This window comes from Cetorhinus maximus, unplaced genomic scaffold (assembly GCF_964194155.1).
Source record: "Cetorhinus maximus unplaced genomic scaffold, sCetMax3.hap1.1 HAP1_SCAFFOLD_3132, whole genome shotgun sequence".
Classification (NCBI taxonomy): Eukaryota; Metazoa; Chordata; class Chondrichthyes; order Lamniformes; family Cetorhinidae; genus Cetorhinus; species Cetorhinus maximus.
Window position 1 is genome coordinate 14,495 of NW_027599057.1, and position 17,795 is coordinate 32,289.

Below are 17,795 nucleotides of genomic sequence, written 5' to 3' on the forward strand. Positions count from 1 at the left end.
GTCAGCCAGACATTGGTAGTGGGGAAAATTCTAGAGTCCATTATAAAAGATTTAATAGCTGAGCACGTGGAAAACAGTGGCAGAATCGGACAGAGTCAGCATGGATTTATGAAAGGGAAATCATGCTTGACAAATCTACTGGAATTTTTCGACGATGTCACTAGTAGAGTTGATGAGGGGGAGCCAGTGGATGTGGTTCATTTGGACTTTCAGAAGGCTTTTGACAAAGTCCCACAGAAGAGATTGGGGTGTAAAATTAAAGCGTGTGGGATTAGGGGTAGTATTGAGATGGATAGAAAACTGGTTGGCAGACAGGAAACAAAGAGAAGGAAGAAACAGGTCTTTTTCCCAATGGCAGGCAGTGACTAGTGGGGTACCGCAGGGATCGGTGCTGGGTCCCCAGCTATTCACAATATATATTAACGATTTAGATGAGGGAACTAAATGTAATATCTCCAAATTTGCAGATGACACAAAGCTGTGTGGGAGGGTGAGCTGTGAGGAGGATGCAGAGATCCTTCAGTGTGATTTGGACAAGCTGAGTGAGTGGGCAAATGCATGGCAGATGCAGTATAATGTGGGTAAATGTGAGGTTATCCATTTTGGTAGCAAAAAGAGGAAGGCAGATTATTATCCGAATAGCTATAAATTGAGAGAGGGAAATGTGCAACGAGACCTGGGTGTCCTTGTACACCAGTCGCTGAAGGTAAGCATGCAGGTGCAGCAGGCGGTAAAGAAGGCAAATGATACGTTGGCCTTCATAGCCAGAGGATTCGAGTGCAGGAACGGGATGTCTTGCTACAATTGTACAGGACCTTGGTGAGACCACACCTGGAACATTGTGTTCAGTTTTGGTCTCCTTATCTGAGGAAGGATGTACTTGCTATAGAGGGAGTACAGCGATGGTTTACCCGACTGATTCCTGGGATGGCGGGACTGGCACATGTCGATAGATTGAGTCGATTAGGATTATATTCGCTGGAGTTCAGAAGAATGAGGGGGGGATCTCATAGAAACCTATAAAATTCTAACAGGACTAGACAGGGTAGATGCAGGAAGGATGTTCCCGATGGTGGGGGAGTCCAGAACCAGGGTTCACAGTCTGATGATATGGGGTCGACCATTGAAGACTGAGATGAGGAGAAATTTCTTCACCCAGAGAGTGGTGAGCCTGTGGAATTCGTTACCACAGAAAGTAGTTGAGACCAAAACATTGTATGTTTTCAAGGAGGAGTTAGATATAGTTCATGGCGCGAAAGGGATCAAAGGGTATGGGGAGAAAGCGGGAGCAGGCTATTGAGTTGGATGATCAGCCATGATCATAATGAATGGCGGAGCAGGCTCGAAGGGCCGAATGGCCTACTCCTGCTCCTAGTTTCTATGTTTCTATGAAAGGAATAGCAGCATCGTGGATAGATCGGGAGAAACTGTCTCGTTGGTGGAAGGAGCGAGGACGAGGGGGACACAGATTTCAGTTAATCGGTAAAAGAAGCAATTGTGTTTTCCTGCTCATTGTGGTCACTTCCTGGGTAAACATCAGGACACCGAACATGCCTAAGCGATTGGTTAAAGCAAAAGTACGTAGGCTGGTGTATGAAGGAATTGAGAAGTTAGGAGCAGCATTACAAAGTTGGAGATGTTGTACACATGTCTGAGTTGGTAGGTTCCTCAGAAAGAACTGTTCCGGACAGGAGAGAGACAGGCAAACTGTACTTCTGTCTCTCACCAGCTGTCCGCACGCAGAAGGTGTTTTGAATTCTTTGTGAAGTATGTTGTGGTGTGTTTTCCCAAACCCTCAGTGTGTCTGATCCACTATACTAATCACTCACAGCAAACTCACATTGTGATCAACTCGGGTTAGTTTATTTACATTTAAAACCCGGGGCAGGAATGTTCACAATGTCAACCTCCACATTCACACCCACACACACTCGCACACACCCATCCACACTCTCACGCACACTCGCACAAACACACACACTCACACACTCACATAATAACAGCTCACACTCTCACATTCAAACACTCACACACATAGACGTTTACACACACATACACACACACGCACACACACGTACACAAATGCACAGACACAGTAATGGAGGATAGAAAAAGGAAACTTTTACAACTATGGATAGTAACAGTACAAGAACCAGGGAGATTGAAATGAGTTCACATGATTTACAGAGTCCGAGAAGAAAAAGTCCAAAGGGTATTTCTGATGTGACCGAGTTTAATCCTGAGTCCAGTGGGAGCTTACTGCACGCAAATTGAATGCCTCGTTTCTGACATGACAACGATGAAAACTCTGTAAGGACTTGCTTCATTGGCTGCAAAAGCAGGTTGGGGATCATCTGAATTAGTGAAAGTTGCTAGAGAAATGCAGGACTTCTGTCCTGTTACATGTCGCCAGATTCCTGCTTGGATTTAGAATGGGGTTTTCCAATGTCAACCGTCACGCTGTCATTCCCGCCTCCCACCACCGGTGGTGCTGCAGGGAGCTCCTCCTGGGGGAGAAGCGGAACAGATGAACTTTCACCTTTCGGACGTGGCCTCGGGCAGTCGGGGATTGTGCGGGAAGGAGGAGGGGCTGGGGATCTTTGGACAATCCTGACACTCGTTCTGTGTCCCAGTCTCTCTTCAGGAACAATATTTCTCAATATCAGCTGCCTCGACGCTGGGCAGTGCCCTTTTCTCACAGATAAAAGGGAAGTGATCGGTACAACTGACATCATTCCAGTCGGCACTTCTGATAATGGCGCAGTTTTCATTTCCTTTTGCATTATTCGGTTCACTCTGATACCATTTAGTAAAACTGGGAAATGGGGAAATAAAAAATACCGATAAAAATCCGACACATTCCTGCACAGAATCAGCAAGATTCCTACAGCCCTGTACAAATCCCCAACTAATCCCACTGTCCCTGCTCTCTCCCCATAGCCCTGTACAAATCTCCAACTAATCCCACTGTCCCCACTCTCTCCCCATAGCCCTGTACAAATCCCCAACTAATCCCACTGTCCCTGCTCTCTCCCCATAGCCCTGTACAAAACCCAAACTAATCCCACTGTACCTGCTCTCTCCCCATAGTACTGTACAAATCCCCAACTAATCCCACTGTCCCGCTCTCTCCCCATAGCCCTGTACAAATCCCCAACTAATCCCACTGTCCCCACTCTCTCCCCATAGCCCTGTACAAAACCCAAACTAATCCCACTGTCCCGCTCTCTCCCCATAGCCCTGTATCAATCCCAAACTAATCCCACTGTCCCGCTCTCTCCCCATAGCCCTGTACAAAACCCAAACTAATCCCACTGTCCCGCTCTCTCCCCATAGCCCTGTACAAAACCCAAACTAATCCCACTGTCCCGCTCTCTCCCCATAGCCCTGTATCAATCCCAAACTAATCCCCCTGTCCCGCTCTCTCCCCATAGCCCTGTATCAATCCCAAACTAATCCCACTGCCCCGCTCTCTCCCCATAGCCCTGTATCAATCCCAAACTAATCCCAATTTCCCACTCTCTCCCCATAGCCCTGTACAAATCCCCAACTAATCCCACTGTCCCTGCTCTCTCCCCATATCCCTGTATCAATCCCCAAACTAATCCCACTGTTCCGCACTCTCCCCATTGCCCAGTATCAATCCCAAACTAATCCCACTGTCCCGCTCTTTCCCCATAGCCCTGTATCAATCCCAAACTAATCCCACTGTCCCGCTCTCTCCCCATAGCCCTGTACAAATCCCCAAACTAATCCCACTGCCCCACTCTCTCCCCATAGCCCTGCATCAACCCCAAACTAATCCCACTGCCCCGCTCTCTCCCCATAGCCCTGTATCAACCCCAAACTAATCCCACTGCCCCGCTCTCTCCCCATAGCCCTGTATCAACCCCAAACTAATCCCACTGTCCCGCTCTCTCCCCATAGCCCTGTATCAACCCCAAACTAATCCCACTGTCCCGCTCTCTCCCCATAGCCCTGTATCAACCCCAAACTAATCCCACTGTCCCGCTCTCTCCCCATAGCCCTGTATCAACCCCAAACTAATCCCACTGCCCCGCTCTCTCCCCATAGTCCTGTATCAATCCCCAAACTAATCCCACTGCCCCGCTCTCTCCCCATAGCCCTGTACAAATCCCCAAACTAATCCCACTGCCCCACTCTCTCCCCATAGCCCTGTATCAATCACAATCTAATCCCCCTGTCCTGGTCTCTCTCTCCATGCGACGCTGGGACTCACCTCACTGGGTTCCCATCCACCCATGTCCAGTTTCCTTCACTCTCTCGATCTGTTAGTCCGATCCAGTAATCCCCAGGATTATTCTCGATAGATTTCTTTATGAAATTCTGCAGCAGATACAATGATGGAATGTGTTCAGTTAGTATGACTGCCTTAACTCACACAAACACGCACACACAACTGATCCCCAAAATACACCAAACCCTTCCTCAGGAAATTCTCCCTCATTCCCTCTGATTCAATATCGGGAAGACTGAAGCTGTTGTTTTCCGTCTCTGTTCCAAACTCCATTCCTGAGTTACCGACTCCATCCTGGGAACTCCCTGAGTCTGAACCAGACTGTTCACAACCCTGGGGTTGTGTTTAACCTGGAGATGGGATTCCCACCTCATATCCACATCGTCACCAAGACGGCCTCTTCCCAACTCCGTAACATCGCCCAGAACCACCCCGGTCTCAGCTCATCGACTGCTGGAACCCTCGTTCATGTAGTGTAGAGGGAGCTTTACTCTGTATCTATCCCCGTGCTGTACCTGTCCTGGGAGTGTTTGATGGGGACAGTGTAGAGGGAGCTTTACTCTGTATCTATCCCCGTGCTGTACCTGTCCTGGGAGTGTTTGATGGGGACGGTGTAGAGGGAGCTTTACTCTGTATCTAACCCCGTGCTGTACCTGTCCTGGGAGTGTTTGATGGGGACGGTGCAGAGGGATATTCTCTCACTCTATCTCATTCTGACAGATGCGTCTGTCATTCTCACCTGTTCCTGTTCTGTATTTATGATGACGAGGTGTGTATTTTGGGATTCACATTGTTGTTTTGCCGAGTCCCAGTTTACTCTCTCCGTTGAGAATTTATAGCAATGATGATTATGAACTTTCCAGCCGTTCGGACAGGGAGACTCTGCAAAATTATACAGACTTAATTCAGAGAAATACATCGAAACATTAGGAACAGGAGGAGGCCATTCAGCCCCTCTTGAGCCTGTTACACAGGAACAGGAGGAGGCCATTTAGCCCCTCTCGAGTCTGTTACACAGGAAAAGGAGGAGGCCATTCAGTCCCTTTCGAGCCTGTTACACAGGAACAGGAGGAGCCCATTCGGCCCCTCTCGAGCCTGTTACACAGGAACAGGAGGAGGCCATTCAGCCCCTCTCGAGTCTGTTACACAGGAAAAGGAGGAGGCCATTCAGCCCCTCTCGACCCTGTTACACAGGATCAGGAGGAGGCCATTCAGCCCCTCTCGAGCCTGTTACACAGGAACAGGAGGAGGCCATTCAGCCCCTCTCGAGTCTGTTACACAGGAAAAGGAGGAGGCCATTCAGCCCCTCTCGATCCTGTTACACAGGATCAGGAGGAGGCCATTCAGCCCCTCTCGAGTCTGTTACACAGGAAAAGGAGGAGGCCATTCAGCCCCTCTCAAGCCTGTTACACAGGAACAGGAGGAGGCCATTCAGCCCCTCTCGAGCCTGTTACACAGGAACAGGAGGAGGCCATTCAGCCCCTCTCGGGTATTTTACACCATTCCATTGGATCTGCTCTGTACCTTAACTCCCTCGGTTCCGTGACCCTCCATCCCCAACAACAATCTCTCAATCTCAGTTTTGACGATTCCCTTTGACCTCCGGCCCCACAGTTTATTTCGGGGTTGGGGTGGAGAGTTCCTGATTTCCGCTCCCCTTTGTGTGAAGAGGTGTTTCCTGATGTCCCCCCTGAACATCCTGGCTCGAATTTTAACCACCTTCCCCCTTGTTCTCGACTCCCCCTCCCCGGCTCCCTCACAACCCACCGGATCAGAGGAAATAGTTTCTCTCCATCGACCCAATCGAATCTCTTCATTGCTTTCAACGCCTCGGGTCCGGTCGCCGTGGTTTCGCCTGTAGACCTCAGGCTTCGGGTCTGGATCCTGCACCTTATCCAATCCCTTCAATCTGTCGGACAGACCCCACCCCTCCAGATCGATTCAACCCCTCGCCTGTCCCAAACTTGACTGAAGGATGGGGAGGGTGGGGGTGGGGAGACAGGGGGTGGAAGAGGAGAGAAAAGGGGTGGGCGTGGAGGAGGGGCGACAGGGGTGTGTGGGGGTGGGGAGGCAAGGGTGGGTGGGTGGGGGCGGGGAGGCAGGAGTGGGTGGGTGGGGGCGGGGAGGCAGGGGTGGGTGGGTGGGGGCGGGGAGGCAGAGGTGGGTAGGTGGGGGCGGGGAGGCAGGGGTGGGTGGGTGGGGGCGGGGAGGCAGGTGTGGGTGGGTGGGGGCGGGGAGGCAGGGGTGGGTGGGTGGGGGCGGGGAGGCAGGGTGTGGGGGCGGGGAGGCAGGGGGTGGGGGCGGGGAGACAGGGGGTGGGGTTGGGGAGACAGGGGGTGGGGTTGGGGAGACGGGGTGGGGGCGGGGAGACAGGGGGTGGGGGCGGGGAGACAGGGGGTGGGGGCGATCCCAATGGGACAGAGCGGGGGAGGATGGGAGGTTGGGGTAGGGGGTGGGGGCGGGCAGACTGGGGGTGGGGGCGGGGAGACTGGGGGTGGGGGCGGGGAGACTGGGGGTGGGGCCGGGGAGACTGGGGGTGGGGGCGGGGAGACTGGGGGTGGGGGCGGGGAGACTGGGGCTGGGGGCGGGGAGACTGGGGGTGGGGGCGGGGAGACTGGGGGTGGGGGCGGGGAGACAGCGGGTGGGGGTGGGGAGACAGGGGGTGGGGGCAATCCCAATAGGACAGAGCGGGGGAGAATGGGAGAGTGGGTGAGGGTGTGGGGGCGGGGAGACAGGGGGTGGGGGTGGGGGTGGGGTTGGGGAGACAGGGGGTGGGGGCGATCCCAATGGGACAGAGTGTGGGATGATGGGAGAGTGGGGGAGGGGGTGGGGGCCGACAGCACCAACTCACCTGAGTAGTTCTGGAGGATGGTGCAGAAGGATCTTCGGTCCCGGAGCATCTGTTCAATGGTCTCGGACATATTCCGGATCTTTCCATTCTGTCCCGTCATGTTCTTGTCCATCTGTAGGACTGAGAGAATCACAGGGTCAAAGAACCACAGGGTCTGAACCGCACAGAAGGAGGCCATTTGGCCCATCGTGTCCGCACCGGTTCTCCGAATGAGCGTTAGGACCCAGTGCCATTGTCCTGCCTTTTCCCCCCTGTACCCCTGCACATTGTATCTGTGCAAATAACCATCCAATGCCCCCTTGAATGCCTCAATTCAACCTGCCTCCCCCACATGACCAGGCAGCACATCCCAGAGCCGAACCGCTCGGTGTGTGAAAACGTTTTCTCTCACGTCGCGTTTGATTCTTTCGCAAATCGCTTAAAAATCTGTGTCCTCTGGGCCCGGTGTGAACAGCTTCTCCCCGTCTCCTCTGTCCAGCCTCCTCTTGATTCTGAACGTCTCCATCAAATCCCCTCTCAGCCTCCTTCTCTCCGAGGAGAACAGTCCCAACCTCTCCCGTCTCTCCTCGGACCTGAAGACCATAAGACATAGGAGCAGAAGTTAGGCCTTTCGGCCCATCGAGTCTGCTCCGCCTTTCAATCATGGCTGATAAGTTTCTCAACCCCATTCTCCCGCCTTCTCCCCGTAACCTTTGATCTCCTTACCAATCAAGAACCTATCCATCTCGGTCTTAAATACACTCAATGACCTGGCCTCCACAGCCTTCTGTGGTAATGAATTCCATAGATTCACCACACTCTGGCTAAAGAAGTTTCTCCTCATCTCTGTTCTAAAAGGTCTTCCCTTTACTCTGAGGCTGTGCCCTCAGGTCCTAGTCTCTCCTACTAATGGAAACATCTTCCCCACGTCCACTCTATCCAGGCCTTTCAGTATTCTGTAAGTTTCAATCAGATCCCCCCTCATCCTTCTAAACTCCATCGAGTATAGACCCAGAGTCCTCAAACAATCCTCATATGTTAAGCCTTTCATTCCTGGGATCATTCTCGTGAACATCCTCTGGACCCTCTCCAGGGCCAGCACATCCTTCCTGAGATACGGGGCCCAAAATTGCTACAATAATCTAAATGTGGTCTGACCAGAGCCTTATAAAGCCTCAGCAGCACATTCCTGCTTTTATATTCTAGTCCTCTCGAAATAAATGCCAACATTGCATTGCCTTCCTAACTACCGCGTCAACCTGCAAGTTAACCTTAAGAGAATCCTGGACTAGGACTTCCAAGTCCCTTTGCACTCCAGATTTCTGAATTCTCTCCCCATTTAGAAAATAGTCCATGCCTCTATTCTTCCTACCAAAGTGCATGACCTCACACTTCCCCACGTTGTATTCCATCTGCCACTTCTTTGCCCATTCTCCTAACCTGTCCAAATCCTTCTGCCGCCTCCCCGCCTCCTCAATACTACCTGTCCCTCCACCTATCTTTGTATCATCTGCAAACTTAGCCGGGATGCCCTCAGTTCCTTCATCTAGATCATTAATGTATAAAGTGAAAAGTTGTGGTCCCAACACTGACCCCTGCGGATCTCCACTAGTCTCCGGCCGCTATCCTGAGAAGGGACCCCCTTATCCCCACTCTCTGCCTCCTGCCAGACAGCCAATCTTCTATCCAAGCTAGTACCTTGCCTCTAACACCATGGGCTCTTATCTTACTGAGCAGCCTCCTGTGCAGCACCTTGTCAAAGGCCTTCTGGAAGTCCAAGTAGATAACATCCATTGGCTCTCCTTTGTCTAACCTACTCGTTACCTCCTCAAAGAATTCTAACAGATTTGTCAGGCATGACCTCCCCTTGATGAAACCATGCTGACTTTGCCCGATTTTACCATGCACTTCCAAGTATTCTGAAATCTCATCCTTAATAATGGACTCTAAAATCTTACCAACGACCGAGGTCAGGCTAATCGGCCTGTAATTTCCTGTCTTTTGCCTCACTCCCTTCTTAAACAGGGGGGTTACATTAGCGATTCTCCAGTCCTCTGGGAACCTCCCTGACTCCAGTGATTCCACACAGATCACCACTGACGCCTCCAATATCTCTTCAGCTATCTCCTTCAGAACTCTGGGGTGTAATCCATCTGGTCCAGGTGATTTATCCACCTTCAGACTTTTCAGTTTTCCTAGCACCTTCTCCTTGGTAATGGCCACCTTACTCTGCCCCCCAAGTTTCTTGAACTTTGAGGATGTCACTCATGTCTTCCACTGTGAAGACTGATGCAAAGTACCTATTCAGTTCCTCCGCCATTTCTTTGTTCCCCATTACTACTTCTCCAGCGTCATTTTCCTGCGGTCCAATGTCCACTTTTGCCTCTCTCTTAACTTTTATATATCTACAAAAAACTCTTGCAATCTTCTTTTACATTACCTGCTAGTTTACCCTCATATTTAATTTTCTCCCTCCTTATTTCTTTTTTAGTTGTCCTCTGTTGGTCTTTGTAGGCTTTCCAATCCCCTGGTTTCCCACTGCTCTTTGCCGCATTGTATGCTTTCTCTTTAGCTATGATGTTGTCCCTGACTTCCCTTGTCAGCCATGAAGCTTCTCATCCCCGGAACAATCTGTCTAAACCTCTTCTGCGCTCTCTCCAATGTGTTCACATCCTTCCTATAATGTGGTGCTCAGAGCTGTACATATTACTCCAGCTGAGGTCTAACCAGAGTCTTATATAAATTCAGCATAACCTCTCTGCTCTGGTGCTCGATGCCCCTGTTAATAAAGCCCAGGATACTATCTGCTTTATCAACTGCTCCCTCCACCTGTCCTGCCACCTTCAATGATTTATTCACATATACACCCAGCTCCCTCTGCTCCTGCACCCCCTTAAAAATTCTACCCTATATATTACATAATTTTTAAGGTTCCTCCGACCAAAATCAATCACTTCACACTTCTCTGCATTAAACTTCTTCTGCCCGCTCCACCCACCTGTCTATGTCACGACAGAGCTGGAGTGACTGAGTGATGAAGGGAGTGGGATATATATCAGGGTGTTACAGTGAGGGGTCTGGGATATATCAGAGTGTAACAGTGAGGAGTGTGGGGTATATCAGAGTGTTACAGTGAGGGGCGTGGGATATATCAGTATTACAGTGAGGGGTGTGGGATATATCAGGGTGTTACAGTGAGGGGTGTGGGATATATCAGGGTGTTACAGTGAGGGGTGTGGGGTATATCAGAGTGTTACAGTGAGGGGTGTGGGATATATCAGTGTTACAGTGAGGGGTGTGGGATATATCAGGGTGTTACAGTGAGGGGTGTGGGATATATCAGGGTGTTACAGTGAGGGGTGTGGGATATATCAGGGTGTTACAGTAAGGGGTATGGGATATATCAGAGTGTAACAGTGAGGGGTGTGGGATATATCAGGGTGTTACAGTGAGGGGTGTGGGATATATCAGGGTGTTACAGTGAGGGGTGTGGGATATATCAGGGTGTTACAGTGAGGGGTGTGGGATATATCAGAGTGTTACAGTGAGGGGTGTGGGATATATCAGTGTTACAGTGAGGGGTGTGGGATATATCAGAGTGTAACAGTGAGGGGTGTGGGATATATCAGGGTGTTACAGTGAGGGGTGTGGGATATATCAGTGTTACAGTGAGGGGTGTGGGATATATCAGAGTGTTACAGTGAGGGGTGTGGGATATATCAGTGTTACAGTGAGGGGTGTGGGATATATCAGGGTGTTACAGTGAGGGGTGTGGGATATATCAGGGTGTTACAGTGAGGGGTGTGGGATGTATCAGAGTGTTACAGTGAGGGGTGTGGGATATATCAGAGTGTTACAGTGAGGGGTGTGGGATATATCAGAGTGTTACAGTGAGGGGTGTGGGATGTATCAGAGTGTTACAGTGAGGGGTGTGGGATGTATCAGAGTGTTACAGTGAGGGGTGTGGGATATATCAGAGTGTTACAGTGAGGGGTGTGGGATGTATCAGAGTGTTACAGTGAGGGGTGTGGGATATATCAGAGTGTTACAGTGAGGGTTGTGGGATGTATCAGAGTGTTACAGTGAGGGGTGTGGGATATATCAGAGTGTTACAGTGAGGGGTGTGGGATATATCAGAGTGTTACAGTGAGGGGTGTGGGATGTATCAGGGTGTTACAGTGAGGGGTGTGGGATGTATCAGGGTGTTACAGTGAGGGGTGTGTGATGTATCAGGGTGTTACAGTGAGGGGTGTGGGATGTATCAGAGTGTTACAGTGAGGGGTGTGGGATATATCAGGGTGTTACAGTGAGGGGTGTGGGATATATCAGGGTGTTACAGTGAGATGTTCCTCCCCGTACCGTGGACTGTGAGACCTGTAATAATTGCGAAGTTGCAGATTAAGACAATGAGGCCGACCACGATGAGACATCTGGATTTTTTTGAAATACTTCCTCCAGCTGTTTCCTGTCCAGTTTTATCTGGAATAGAGAAGTAAAGATTGACCCATGTTGAGCAGCCCGAGTAACTTCACGGAACAGACAATAGTGACGTATCTACCCCTCTTTGAGAGAGAAAAAACAACCACGTTACTTGTTTATATCCCTCGTTTCACATCCCAGCGCACGGTACAGGAGGGTTATCAAAGAGAATCGAACACCGAGTCACACAGGGAGATATTAGGGACAGGAAACCAAAAGCTCAGACACAGAGATCAGTACAAGGAGCATCTTAAAGGAGGAGAGACAGAGACAGAAAGAGACAGAGAGAAAGAGGCAGAGAGAGCCACAGAGAGAGTTAGAGAGAGAGAGAGCGAGAGACAGAGGAGTGTAGGGGCTGGAGGAGATTATAGGGAGGGGTGTTGGGGCTGGAGGAGGTTACAGAGATAGGGAGGGTTGCAGGGGCTAGAGGAGGTTACAGAGATAAGAGATAGGGGGGGTTGTAGGGGCTGGAGGAGGTTACAGAGATAGGGAGGGTCGTAGGGGCTGGAGGAGGTTACAGAGATAGGGAGGGTTGTAGGGGCTGGAGGAGGTTACAGAGATAGGGAGGGTTGTAGGGGCTGGAGGAGGTTACAGAGATAGGGAGGGTTGTACGGGCTGGAGGAGGTTACAGAGATAGGGAGGTTTGTAGGGGCTGGAGGAGGTTACAGAGATAGGGAGGTTTGTAGGGGCTGGAGGAGGTTACAGGGATAGGGAGGTTTGTAGGGGCTGGAGGAGGTTACAGAGATAGGGAGGGTTGTACGGGCTGGAGGAGGTTACAGAGATAGGGAGGGTTGTAGGGGCTGGAAGAGGTTACAGAGATAGGGAGGGTCGTAGGGGCTGGAGGAGGTTACAGAGATAGGGAGGTTTGTAGGGGCTGGAGGAGGTGACAGAGATAGGGAGGTTTGTAGGGGCTGGAGGAGGTTACAGAGATAGGGAGGTTTGTAGGGGCTGGAGGAGGTTACAGGGATAGGGAGGTTTGTAGGGGCTGAAGGAGATTACAGAGATAGGGAGGGGTGTAGGTGTTGGAGGAAGTTACAGGGATAGGGTGGTGAATCCCTTCATCCTTCACCATGTCCCTCCCCCCCGACTGCCCTGAACCATTGTGACCTCTGACCCCACACTCCCAGGATGACTGACCTTTAACCGGGGTCACCTCCGGGACTTGGTTCTGCTGCGGACTCTGCGGAGTGAAGTTGACTTGGGCGTAATTTGGTTCCTGTTCACCTACGAGAGTCGGAGAGAGACGGAGTGAGAAAGGATGAAGAACATGAGGACAGTTCGGTCAGTACGTGTGCCATAGGTAGGTAGCAGAGGACAACGACAGAGCAACAACACGCACACCGATATGTCAATCAGCTCAGGAGCACGCCAAGACGTAACTGGAACGTAGCCAGGTGCATCTCAAATGCTTGCTTTATCAGCTACTGCCAGTTGACATGTAAATGCGACTTAGCAAAGACTTAATTCACCAATAGAACAAGTGGAATACAAAACATGAAGGCATGGAAACCGAGGAACAGCAGGCACATAGCTACGGTGCGATCGTCACGTGGCTGAGGTCTAACAGAAACGCAGCTAAGATACAACGGATGTGCGATGGACATGGAAGCGAAGTGTAATTGAGACGTAACACACGCAACTAAGAAGCAAGTGACACACGACAGAAGTACAACAGGGACAGGACTCATGCTTAACTGTGACATTACTACGATGCAACAGAAACGTAACTGAGATATAATTGACAGGGAAGGGACGTGTCGCACAGTTGTGACAGTCGGAGGTATTCGATTTCCAAACAGAGAATAGCAGACCTGTAACTAAAGTCTAATAGATACGTAACTAAGGTGTAACAAGCAGAGAGGAGATGGATCAGGTACGATATTGACTCAGGCGTAACTTAAGACGAAACTGAAAGAATCAGGGTCTACCTAATGCATCATGTTCAATGCAATTGAGAAACGACTAAAGTGCAGCAGATTTGACACAAATCAGTATCTTACGACTGACATACGATATCCGTAACTTCTGACCTGTTGTACGGACCTTAGATGTCCCGGAGGCAGGATGAAGATTCAGCTCCGCGTATGAGATCTCCGGATCCTCTGGAAAACAGAAACAGAAACTATACAATGGATGAGAGTTAGATACAGAGTAAAGCTCCCTCTACACTGTCCCCATCAAACACTCCCAGGACAGGTACAGCACGGGGTTAGGTACAGAGTAAAGCTCCCTCTACACTGTCCCCATCAAACACTCCCAGGACAGGTACAGCACCGGGTTAGATACCACTTAGTTACCCCTCCATCTCAATCTGACTATGTTCCCCCCTCTCACTCTCTCCATCTCACCCTCTGTCTCTGTCCCTTTCTCTCTCTGTCCCTCTCACTCTCAATCTCTCCTATCTGTTTCTCGCACTCTCAATCTCTCTCACCCTCTCTCTCTCCCTCTATTGAACAGTTTAACCTACGTTCACTGGGGGCTTTCATGTTGATCTTGATGTGTCTCATATTCGTGTAGTTGATGTCCTGCTCCACGGTTTGTGTCTAAGGGGTCTCTCTCCACCGTTCCTGTCCTGTCTGCTTCGCTATCTCTCTCAGATGTGTCTCAATCTTTCCTCAGACTCGATGTCAGGGCGAAAACTTCCTCAAAACTGTTTCTGCCTCTTCGTTCCATTTCACAATGACATTTCCCCTGAGATCAGAATGAGAGGCTGGTTATACTGACTCCAGGGGCAGCAGTCCCTCTCTCTCAATCTCTCTCACCATCTCTCTCTCTGTCTCCCTCTCTCTCAATCTCTCTCACCATCTCTCTCTCTCTCCCTCTCTCTCAATCTCTCTCACCATCTCTCTCTCTGTCTCCCTCTCTCTCAATCTCTCTCACCATCTCTCTCTCTGTCTCCCTCTCTCTCAATCTCTCTCACCATCTCTCTCTCTGTCTCCCTCTGTCTCAGTCTCTCTCACCATCTCTCTCTCTGTCTCCCTCTCTCTGAATCTCTCTCACCATCTCTCTCTCTGTCTCCCTCTCTCTCAATCTCTCTCACCATCTCTCTCTCTGTCTCCCTCTCTCAATCTCTGTCACCATCTCTCTCTCGGTCTTCCTCTCTCTCAATCTCTCTCACCATCTCTCTCTCTCAATATCTCTCACCACATCTCTCTCTCTGTCCCTCTCTCTCAATCTCTCTCACCATCTCTCTCTCTGTCTCCCTCTCTCAATCTCTATCACCATCTCTCTCTGTCTCCCTCTCTCTCAATCTCTCTCATCATCTCTCCCTCTGTCTCTCTCTCTCAATTTCTCTCACCACGTCTCTCTCTGTCCCTCTCTCTCAATCTCTCTCATCATCTCTCTCTCTGTCCCTCTCTCTCAATCTCTCTCACCATCTTTGTCTCTCAACATCTCTCACCCTGTCTCTATCAGTCTCAATCTCTCTCACCATCTCTCTCTGTCTGACTCTCTCTATTTTTCATTCCTTTCCTCTCTCGCTTTGTCTCTCGGTTTCTTTATAATTTTCATAATCTTTCTGTCTTTCTGTCTCTCTCTCTCGCCCTGACTCTCAGTCCCTCCATCTGTCCCCCAACCCCTCATTCTCTCTCTTTCCCTCTCCCTCTCTCTCCCTGTCCTTCTCTTTACTTCTCTCTCTCTCTCTAGTGTAAATTTTAACCTACATTCACTGGGCGCTGTCCTGTCAGTTTTGATGTGACTCATATTCATGTAGTTGCTATCACAGAATCTCACAGTGCAGAAGAGGCCCTTCGGCCCATCGAGTATGCACTCTGCAACATCTCTCTCGCTGTCTCTCTCACTCTCAGCCCTTCTCACCATCTCTCTCTCTCTTTCTCACTCAGCCTCAATGTCTGCAACGATCTCTCTCTCAGTGCCTCTCTCTCAATCTCTCGCACCATCTCTCTCTCTGTCTCTCTCTGTCACTCTCTCCCTCTATCTCTCTCACTTTTAATCTCTCTCACCATCTCTCGCTCTGTCTCTCTCAATCTCTCTCCCTGTCCCTCTCATCACCTCTCTCTCTGTCTCTCCCACTCTCAATATTTCTTTCCATTTCTCTGCCTCTCGCTTTCTCAATCTCTCTCACCATCTGTCTCTACATCTTTCTCTGTCTGACTCTCTTTTTCATTCCTTTCCTCCCTCTCTCTGTCTCTCAGTATTTTTATAATTTTCATAATCTTTCTGTCTTTCTGTCTCTATCTCTCTCTCTCCCGCACTCTCAGTCCCTTCATCTGTCCCCCAACCCATAATTCTCTCTCTCTCCCTCTCTCTCACTCTCACTCTCTCTCGCTGTCCTTCTCTTTACTTCTCTCTCTCCCTCTGGTGTAAATTTTAACCTACATTCACTGGGCGCTGTCCTGTCGGTGCTGATGTGTCTCATATTCATGTAGTTGCTGTCACAGAATCACACAGTGCAGAAGAGGCCCTTCGGCCCATCGAGTATGCACTGTGCACCATCTCTCTCACTGTCTCTCTCACTCTCAAACTCTCTAACCCTACCTCTCTCTGTCTTTCTCAGTCTCAATGTCTCTCACTATCTCTCTCTCTCTTTCTCTCACACTCTCAATATGTCTCTCCATTTCTCTTCCTCTCCCTTACTCAATCTCACTCACCATCTGTCGCTCCCCGTCTCTCTCTCTCTCTGTCTGACAGTCTCTCTTTTTCATTCCTTATCTCTCTCTTTGTCTCTCGGTGTCTTTATAATTGTCATACTCTTTCTGTCTTTCCGTCTCTCTCTCTCTCTCTCTCACCCTCACTCTCTGTCCCACCGTCTGTTCCCCAACCCCTCAGTCTCTCTCTTTCTCCCTCCCTCTCTCTCTGTCTCTCTCTCTCCGTCTCTCTCTCTCCCTCCATTGAACAGTTTAACCTACGTTCACTGGGCGCTGTCGTGTTGTTTTTGATGTGTCTTATATTCAAGTAGTCGGTGTCCTGCTCCATGGTTTGTGTCTGAGGGGGTCTCTCTCCACCGTTCCTGTCCTGTCTGCTTCTCTCTCTCTCTCTCAGATGTGTCTCAGTCTTTCCTCAAACTCTATGTCAGGGCGTAAACTTCCTCAAAACTGTTTCTGCCTCTTCGTTCCATTTCACAATGACACTTCCCCTGAGATCAGAATGAGAGGCTGGTTGTACTGACTCCAGGGGCAGCAGTCCCTCTCTCTCAATCTCTCTCACCATCTCTCTCTCTGTCTCCCTCTCTCACAATCTCTCTCACCATCTCTCTCTCTGTCTCCCTCTCTCTCAATCTCTCTCACCATCTCTCTCTCTGTCTCCTTCTCTCTCAATATCTCTCTCTCTGTCTCCCTCCCTCTCAATCTCTCTCACCATCTCTCTCTCTGTCTCCCTCTCTCTCAGTCTCTCTCACCATCTCTCTTTCTGTCTCCCTCTCTCTCAATCTCTCTCACCATCTCTCTCTCTGTCACCACCTCTCTCTCAATATCTCTCTCTCTGTCTCCCTCTCTCTCAATCTCTCTCTCCATCTCTCTCTGTCTCCCTCTCTCTCAATCTCTCTCACCATCTCTCTCTCTGTCTCCCTCTCTCTCAATCTCTCTCACCATCTCTCTCTCTGTCTCCCTCTCTCTCAATCTCTCTCACCATCTCTCTCTCTGTCTCCCTCTCTCTCAATATCTCTCTCTGTCTCCCTCTCTCTCAATCTCTCTCACCATCTCTCTCTCTGTCTCCCTCTCTCTCAATCTCTCTCACCACTTCTCAATCTCTCTTCCTCTCCCTCCCCCCCCCTCTCTCTCTTTCACTCTCACTCTATATCTCTCTCTCTGTCGCTCTCTCTCTGTCTCCTCCGTTCTCTGAATCCCTCTCTCCATCTGCGTCTCTCTCTCTCTCTCCCCTTGTCCCTGTCTGTCTCTTTCCCTCTTTCTCTCTCTCTCTCTCTCCGACAGGCATGTAATCAGCCGCCACATCAAAGGTTACTCTGGAAGATAAGAGCAAATGGTGTAGGAGGTAACATATTAACATGGATAGAGGATTGGTCAGCTAACAGGGAGCAGCGAGTAGGTGTAAATGGGTTTTTTTTCGGGTTGGCAAGATGTGACGAGCGGAGAGCCTCAGGGGTCAGTGCTGGGACTTCAACAATTCACCATTTATATGAGTGACTTGGATGAGGGCAGCGAATGTGTGGACGCTAAATCTGCCGATGACACCAGGATAGGTGGGAAAGTCAGTCGTCAACAGGAGGTAGAGGGTCTGCAAAGGGATATGGACAGGTCAAGCGGGTGGGAA

At 50.1% G+C, this 17,795-nt stretch overlaps 1 protein-coding gene across 2 annotated transcripts; it reads right to left on the minus strand.

Annotated features, from left to right (window-relative positions):
• Positions 1–2,099: 2,099 nt before the first annotated feature.
• Positions 2,100–16,597, minus strand: LOC144677833 (C-type lectin domain family 17, member A-like). Of its 2 annotated transcripts, none has more exons than XM_078537839.1 (8): positions 16,436–16,597; positions 13,598–13,669; positions 12,705–12,791; positions 11,448–11,567; positions 7,110–7,229; positions 4,998–5,140; positions 4,241–4,347; positions 2,100–2,815 (listed from the first exon to the last, which is right to left on the minus strand). In XM_078537839.1, the coding sequence occupies exons 1-8, from the start codon at positions 16,500–16,502 to the stop codon at positions 2,641–2,643; spliced, it is 891 nt and encodes a 296-aa protein (XP_078393965.1). In that variant the 5' UTR covers positions 16,503–16,597; the 3' UTR covers positions 2,100–2,640. The 2 variants fall into 2 exon arrangements, with proteins under 2 accessions (XP_078393965.1, XP_078393966.1); XM_078537840.1 differs by lacking the exon at positions 16,436–16,597 and adding an exon at positions 14,035–14,258.
• Positions 16,598–17,795: the final 1,198 nt, after the last annotated feature.